Below are 9,237 nucleotides of genomic sequence, written 5' to 3'. Positions count from 1 at the left end.
AAAAAATAAAAAAAGAGTTATTTTAGTAAATAAGTCAAAGTTCAATAATCAATGCACATATGATAAAATTAAAATAAAGGTTGATGCATGAGTATGGAATGTGAAAGGAAAATTCTGGGTAACTAAGTATGAATGTTGAAATTATATAGAGTATATGTATGTTAGGTGAGAGCTTAGATTAATTAAAGATTCAATGTATAAGCTCACTTAGCCATATGTAGACCCTCACCCTTACCTTAGCCCCATTATAACCGTGAAAAAACCTCATGATGTTTGCATTGGCACTTTAAGATTGTTGATTGGTTAGGTGAAAAATAAAAATTTAAAAGCATGATTAAAGAAGGAGAGAGTGATTACTCCATATACTAGAGAAGATTAGAGTGCACACGCACCGATAGTAAGGGTTTAATGCTCGATCCTGTGTTCCCTGCTTTCACGAGCTATCTTCTTACAAATTTACTTGCTTTTACTAGATGATTTGAATTAGTGGAATCTGCTCCATGCTTTGTCTTAGAGAACTTATCTATTTTCAATCATATGGACTAAATCATATAGTTGCATTCATATATATATAGGTTGCATTGCATTGCATGAGTCTTACATGTCCCTATTCATTCATATTTATCTCCTTCAACTTAGCATGAGGACATGCTAATGTTTAAGTGTGGGGAGGTTGATAAACCACTATTTTATGATTTAAATTGTGTTTAATTGTGAGGTTTTATCAAGTCTTCACCCACATATTCATATGATTTGAATGTATTTACAATTCCTTCCTAAAAATATTCTATGATTGAAAACTTGCTTCCTAAAGACCTTTTAATTGTATATTTTTATTTTCTTTCGTACTATTCGATGTCGTGATCTGTGTGTTAAGTGTTTCAGGCTTCATAGGGCAGGAATGGCGTAAGGAATGGAGAGGAAGTCTACAAACATGGAAGGAACACAAGGAATTGAGGAGATGAATAGCGAGAAGTGACGCGGGTGCATGGCTCACGCGATCGCGCGAAATGCAGGAAATCACAGTGACGCACTCGCATGCCTGATGCGACCGCGTGGATTGGAAGCTGCACGAGTGACGCGAATGCATGGACGACGCACACGCGTGGCATGGAAAACGCTGAGTGACGTGAACGCGTGGACGACGCGGTCGCGTGACGTGCGCGATCTGCAGAATTACAGAAGTCGCTAGCATAGATTCTGGGCCACGTTTCAACCCAGTTTTCGGCCTAGAAACACAGATTAGAGCCAGGGAACATGCAGAGACAAAGTAGAAATTCATTCCGCATAATTTCTAGTTTTTAGATCTGATTTTACTCCTCCCCTAGATTTCTCTTTTGACATTTATTGTAAAGACCCAACTCCCGGTATGCCATGGTCATACAAGAAACTGAGTGTTACTAACTTGTCCTTCCTAAAATATTAACTATTATTTAATATATGAGCCTGTTCCTTGTTAGAACGTTGCCAATTTTACAAGTAACTTTTTTTGTTGCGGATAATAAGGTAAAATAAACAAGCATACACTAGGAGAAATAAAAAGGAAGCATAAAGAAACATATAACACAGCTAATAATATACATCACGTACACTATAACAAAATATATAGCGTTCACAAAAGATCAGGTCAGTTTACATCCTCGTCATCCTACGTAGCTAATATATACATGACATTCCCAGGGCCTGGCCCATACAAAAAGCCGCTAAACTGGCGCCCAGGCTAGCCTAACCACTATATAGCTCCTAGCTCTCGGGTATACTAACACAAGTGAGAGACTAACTAACAGATAATGTCAGACTAGAGTGTCATCAAAAGAATGCCCCTTCTGCTGTCAAACTATATCTACACGTGGCCGTTCGGAGAATCGCCATGAGGCTCGTCCATCTCCTCATCCTACTCTATCTCTATCTCAGGATCCTCCTCCTCATCATCCTCCTTAACTACAGCTATACCCTCAGATCCACCAGAAACACTGTTGTCACTATTTACAAAACCATTCGCGAGCACAGGTCCGTTCGCATATATAAGAGCTACCCCATCATCTGATAGTGCCGACTCATCAGGCTGTGGAAAGTCATGAATGGACTCAAGGGAAAAGTCCAACTCTGGTGGTATCACAGGTACGTAGTCACCAGCTTACTCGGGCTTATCAGGAATGATAGGCTCAGGTTCCACCTTATTCAAAGGTTGAGCCGGTATAGGGTGCTCAGGATCATCAGGAAAAGGATGTACAGGTGCGTCAGGATGTAACCAGGATAAGGGAAAGTCGTAAGGAGCATCCGGATCAAAATGCAGGCTAGACAGAGGATGTTAAAAGGCTCGATTAGGTAACGCATATCGTCTAATATGAGGCTTCAATCCCATGATGAAGTAATTGTGATGTGCCGGATCCTCGTAGACGTAAGGGTCCTCGAACTCATAGAAGATCACGCCCGTCTCCATCTGAGTGGGAGGAAGGGAGAGAAGGGATAAGAACTGGGGAGTTCTTAATAGGGTCGGGGTTGTTAGTTACATCCATTTATTCAGTTTTGATTAACAGATGGATAATAGGATACAGTAAAGTAGTAAACTGAAGTAAAAATAGATAGAAAAATAGAAAATAGAACACAAACAGAAGAATACAAGAAAACAAAGCATAGACATAGCACTCAAGCAAAGAAATAGATCACACACAAGTAGAAATGCAACAAAGAATAATGCACAGACAAGAATGATGCATGTCTAGTCCTAGTGCAGGTAATGAGCTCATTTGTCGGTTTCTACCCGCTCCCGACGTAACCCAGCATTACCAGCCGGATATGGCTTTCCTGTTGGCTATACCACTGTGTACAGGAAATAACCCCTCTGCCACCACAGGGTCTACTGCACGCAGGAAATAACACGTCTGCCACTGCAGGGATGTATGCCGACACACCTTTTGTATACAGGAAATAACCCTCTGCCACTACAGAAATGGAACAGGTGGTCACGGTACTTCTATAGCAGGAAATAACCCCTCTGCCTTACAGAAATGGAATATGAGTCTGTACCGTAGGAAAGCGTTCTCAGTGGTCACACCATCATCTATCTGACTGCCACAATGCAGCAGATGAACACATAGATATCTCTGGGGTTGCCTTAATGCAACAAATGACCTCTCAATAGGTCTTCTTCTCTTTATCATATTGCTCTCTTATATTTGTCTCTTTATTCTGCTCTGTTTATTCTTTTCTCTGCACTTCTTTATTCTGCTTTCTCTATTTAACTTATGTATTTAAAGCTTATGTAAATTTTGGTATGATTAGTTAGCCTGCCCCAAGTATAGGTTCATTAAGTCTAGACTGAAATAGTTTAACTTTTCTTATAATACCTAACCCTATTCGCTATTCAAAGACTAACTATGTTGCCCTAGTTCGTTCGCTAGTCTCTGTCTATTTTTCTATCATTAATACTTTACAGACTTTTACTTCGATTTTTATCTTTTCTTTAATTTTTATCTTTTATTTATCTTTACCTCACTAATATGTTCTTACCACTCCCTAAGTGTCTTATGAAGGTAATTATGAGATCCTGCACTTAAAGTTGTCTTTCTAAAGGTTTTACAGAAAACTGCCTTTTCCGCATTATTTTATTATTATTTATTATTTTATTATTAATTTTCAAAAATTAACTTACCTTTTACTTTTAACCTTTAAAAATTCACTTTTTACCACCCGTAACTTTTAATATTTCTACTTTAACCACCTTAACTTCCAGAAATTACTAAATAACCCCTTAAACACCAAAATTTTTACTTCCTTGCCCTTTTAAAAATATAAAGCCTGTTCTTCATTGTTCTTCATCACACTCAAAGTGTTCTCTATGTTCTTCATAAATTCTTCAGATTCTTTCTCTGTTTTTACCCGTTTTTTAGTCTTTTCAGCAACCGATTTTTACCATAATTCATAATAAATTAGCAGCCACTAAAACCCCATCTTTTCCACATGATATTAACACAAATTGAACCTCAATTTAGGCCTAAGGTTTCGTTTTCCCAGCTGCTCCAAGAACATGAACTTAAAGCTTGAATTTCATCAAATTTCATCAAAATTTCACCAAATTTTCACCAAGAATCAATCATATATGCAACCAATTTTTAGCACAGCCAAATTATAAAAAATTCACACAACTCAAACACAAATAATCAAGATTAATTTCGTGACACCCTACCTGGTTTTGCTGCTCCTAATTCAGTTAAACTTTCAGGTGGTCCGTAAGCACTTTTTCCTCCTAAATCACATCAAGAACAACTTTAAATCCAAAAACCCTCAACTAACCAAATCTCCCTCAGCACGTTAGGAGGTGATTTATAACCTTAGACTTTCTGGAAAGTCACGTTTCTTGGCCCTCAAGTCATGTTAAGCATGATTCCTAAGGAAGAACATCAAGAAAATACATATTTAAGCATATTTCCTTGAAACCGAATCAAAAGATAGATGGTACTCACCGTGATTCCAGCCTTGATAAGTCATATGATCATGTAGAGAAAGAAGAGAGGATCATTTTGGTCGGATTGGAATTTTGATTTGAGTTTTAGTTCAGTAGAAATCAAGCTTTGAAGATTTAGAACTAAGAACTTTTCTCTCTTCTTCTCTCTACCTATTTTCGGCCACAAAGTGAAATGAGCCAGCCTTGGGAGTTTTGGGGGTGTAGGGTGAGTTGTGATTGGTTGGCTTGGAGGTGGATTAAAATAATATTAAAATATCTCAGGTGTATAACTACTAAAACTAGATGTATCGAAACACTTGCAAAAACATCTCTAAAAATTATTTTCTGAGCTACTAGAATAAATGACAATAGTAACATATTTATTATGAGAATAAAACAGGTATAATGAGGCCCTACCATTGCTAAAGTCATCAAAAAGTGCTAGTGCTAAGCTGCACCAGTAAACTGTGAACCCGGTTAAACCAATTTTCTATTTTTAACTAAAACTGACTAGGTAACCTTATAATATTATTCAAGAAGCTTCCAATACTAATATAATGATAATATTACCCTATTATCTCTCTTCTCTCATGAATCGAGTCCGGTTCGTCAAACTGAGACTATTTACGAAAAACCGGATCAAAACTCCTAACCGATACGGTTCAAAAACTATGTTCTTCGTGACTGCGTTATCGAGCTTGCCTCAGAAAAGGTTCTAACTTAAAGATGGCATAATGACAATGAGGATTGAGATACTTGATGATATATCAGAGCTTCTCCCCTTACTGATCCTCCGGAGTTCTCTGTACTTTCAAAAAAGATCTTGCGTACTCGAAAACCGGGGTTGTTACATTCTACCCTCCTAAAAGAAAATTTTGCCCTCAAAATTTCTGTTACCTGAGAATAGATTCGGGTAATCAGCTTTCATCTTATCTTCCAGTTCCCAAGTGTGCTCTTCTTCTATTTGTCCCCAAGCTACTTTGACTAAGCGAACAGTTTTGCCACTTAGCTTCTTATCACTTCTTTCTACGATCTGAACTGGTGATGCTTGATATGTCAAATCGTTTTGTAACTGTACTATTTCTGGTTGTAAAATGTGACTCTCGTGGGGAATATATTTCTTAATTTGCAAGACATGAAAAACATCATGAAGGTTTGACAAATATGGAGGAAGGGCTACTTGATAAGCTACTAGACCGACTCATTTAAGGATTTGGAAAGGTCCTATGTATCGAGGGTTAAGCTTTTTAGTCTTAAGGGTTCTACCTATTCTAGTAGTCGGGGTTACTTTAAGAAAGACATGGTCTCCCTCATTAAACTCTAAGGGTCTACGTCTATTATCGACCTAGCTCTTTTGATGGCTTTGTGCTGTCTGGATCTTCTGGCGAATCCCCTTTATCTTCTCAGTAGTTTCTTACACTAAGTCTGGACCTAAGACACTAGCTTCTCCGTCATCATTCCAACATAATGGTGTCTGACATCTCCATCCGTAGAGAGCTTCATATGATGCCATCCCAATACTTTTTTGGTAACTGTTGTTGTAGACGAACTCGACCAATGGCAAATACATATCCCAACTGCCTTGGTTATTCATCACACAAGATCTTAGCATGTCTTCTAATGTCTGGATTGTCCACTCTGACTGTCCGTCTGTCTGGATTATCCATCACACAAGTTCTGTTCCTAAAGCTTTTTGAAAAGCTCCCCAAAATCTGGAAGTAAACATCGGATCTCGATCTGAAACAATTGACGAAGGTATTCCGTGCAATCGTACGATTTCTTGAATATATATCCATGCCAGCCTTTCTAATGTATGGACTACTCGAATTGGAAGGAAGTGCACTGATTTTGTCAACTTGTCCACAATTACCCAAATGGCATCGTGTCCTTTTGAGTTCCTTGGCAATCCCGTGACAAAATTCATAGTGATCTGCTCCCATTTCCATTGTGGTATTTCTAAGGGTTGCAGGGTTCCTGACGGTTTCTGGTGTTCGACCTTCACCTTCTGGCAGGTTAAACATTTTGAGACATAATCAGCTACCTCTTTTTTAATCCTGGCCACTAGAACATTTGTTTCAAATCTTGATACATCTTTGTTACTCCAGGATGCATAGAAAATCTACTTTGATGAGCTTCTGCAAGAATCCTCTGTCGCAAATCTCCAGAGCTAGGCACACAAATTATGTTCTTGTATCTCAAGAGACTGCTACGATCTAGTCTTACAATTTCTAGTTCCTCTACTTTCATCTGACTCAGCATCGTCATCATTTCTGAGTCCTGTGCTTGTGCTTGCTGAATCCTAATCTTAAAATCTGGTGTTATATGCAACTGCGCCAAACGGACTCCACTTGACGTCTCAGTCATAGCCAACTTATGGTCCTCAATTTCTGCAAGTAGCTTCACTTCTTTTATCATCATCCAAGAGATACTGAAATTCTTCCTGCTCAAGGCGTTTGCCACCACGTTTGCTTTTCCTAGGTGATAACTTAACTTAAAATAATAGTCCTTCAGGAACTCCATCCACCTTTGCTGTCGCATATTAAGATCTTTCTGGTCAAAGATATACTTTAAAATTTTGTGGTCAGAGAAAACTTCTAGTTGAGCGCCATACAAATAGTGCCTCTAGATCTTCAGAGCAAACACCACTGCAGCCAATTCCAAGTCATGCGTCAGATAATTTCGTTCATGAGGTCTTAGCTGCCGGGAAGCATAAGCCACCTCATTTTGTCTTGCATCAGCATACATCCAAGTCCTTTATGAGAGGCGTCACAGTATACTTCAAATGGTTTCTACGGATCGGGTAGTACTAATACAGGTGCAGTTGTTAGCTTTTCCTTAAGCATCTTGAAACGTCTATCACACTCCGCCGTCCAGATAAATGGAACTTCCTTTCGTGTAAGGTAAGTCAAAGGTAAGGCTATCTGTGAAAATCCTTTGATGGACCTCCGATAATAGCCAGCAAGTCCGAGAAAACTCGAAACTTCTATAATGGTCATAGGTGGTTTCCACTGCACTACTGCTTCAATTTTTGAAGGATCCACTGCAATTCCTCCCTGTGATATAACATGTCCCAAAAACGTCACCTTCTCTGTCCAGAATTCGCACTTTGATAGTTTAGCATATAATTTCCAAGTCCTCAATATCTGCAATACAGTCCTTAGATGCTCTTCATGCTATCTTTCTGTCTTCGAATAGATGAGAATATCATCTATGAAATCTACTACGAATTGATCAAGGTACGAATGGAAAATACGATTCATGTAATCCATGAAAATCGCAGGAGCATTAGTTAGTCCAAACGACATAACCGTATACTCATAGTGACCATATCGAGTTCTAAATGCAGTTTTCGGTATATCTAACTCTTTCACTCGAATCTGGTGATAGCCCGATCGCAAATCATTCTTCGAGAACACAATTGCACCTTTCAACTAATCCATCAAATCATCTATCCGTGGAAGTGGATACTGGTTCTTGATAGTGACTTTATTTAACTATCGATAATCTACACAAAGTCTCATTTCACCATCCTTCTTCTTTACTAGCAATATCGGAGCTCCCCAAGGTGATGCACTGGGACGAATAAATTTCTTTCCAAGTAGCTCATCCAACTGCTTCTTTAATTCCGCAAGTTCTAGTGGTGACATCCGGTATGGTGCTATGGAAATCGGTCTGGTTCTAGGTACTAGTTCAATATTAAATTCTATCTCTCACTGAGGAGGAAATTCAGGTATGTCGTCCAGAAAAACATCAGGAAATTTCTTCACCACTCGAATTCGCTCTAAGCTTAATACGCTGTTATTCAAGCTAGCCGCTAACAGAACGTACCCATCACAATCACTCCCGTCTAAGGTAAGTTTTACAGAGTTCAGATATAAAGTATATGACAAAAATGGTTTAATATCTAAACTATCAGATGGAATAACAATAGTTCTTTCAAAGCAATCAAGGAAAACATAATACTTGGACAACCAATCTAATCCTAGAATAACTTCTAAACCACATAGCGGCAAACTGATTAGATCATGTATAAAAGTTCTGTTCCTAATAGTGAATGGTACTTGCAGGCACACTAAACTAGTCAAAACATTTCGGGATGCAGGTTTATGGACAATCAAATCAAAAGTTAACTCAGAGAAATCTAGTCCCAACTCACGAGCAACAGTTAAAGAGGTAAAGGAATGCGATGCACCCGAATCATACAATACAGTTAGGAATCGATTCTTGACATGACACTGACCTTGGATCAGGGTGTCTGATTGCATAGCATCATTAGCAGTCATAGAAAATACTCGGCTTTGTTGCTGGGTTCGTACTGGATTTCGAGAAAGTCCTTGATGAGCGGATATTTTATACGCTTTTTGGGGGTAATTTCATGTGGATTTTAGTATGTTTTAGTTAATTTTTTGTATAATTTTATTAGTTTATAGGCAAAATTCATATTTCTGGACTTTACTATGAGTTTTTGTATTTTTCTATAATCTCAAGTATTTTCTGGCTGAAATTGAGGGAGCTGAGCAAAAATCTGATTTAGCCTGAAAAATGACTACTGATGTTGTTGGATTCTGACCTCCCTGTACTCGGAATGGATTTTTTGGAGCTACAGAAGTTCAATTGGCGCGCTCTTAATTGGGTTGGAAAGTAGACATCTAGGGCTTTCCAACAATATATAATAGTCCATACTTTGCGCGAAGATAGATGATGTAAACTGGCGTTTAATGCCAGTTCCATGTTGCAGTCTGGTGTTCAGCGCCAGAAACAGGTTGCAAGTTGGAGTTCAACGCCAGAAA

The 9,237-nt window shown here is 38.5% G+C and overlaps 1 protein-coding gene across 1 annotated transcript; it reads right to left on the bottom strand.

The window, feature by feature from the left end:
* Positions 1–8,157: 8,157 nt before the first annotated feature.
* Positions 8,158–8,730, bottom strand: LOC107479284 (uncharacterized). The gene has a single exon (XM_016099423.1). The coding sequence runs from the start codon at positions 8,728–8,730 to the stop codon at positions 8,158–8,160; it is 573 nt and encodes a 190-aa protein (XP_015954909.1).
* Between the last annotated feature and the right edge of the window lie 507 nt (positions 8,731–9,237).

Source organism: Arachis duranensis, chromosome 3, assembly GCF_000817695.3.
Source record: "Arachis duranensis cultivar V14167 chromosome 3, aradu.V14167.gnm2.J7QH, whole genome shotgun sequence".
NCBI lineage: Eukaryota > Viridiplantae > Streptophyta > Magnoliopsida > Fabales > Fabaceae > Arachis > Arachis duranensis.
This window is presented reverse-complemented; position numbering and strand designations above follow the sequence as displayed.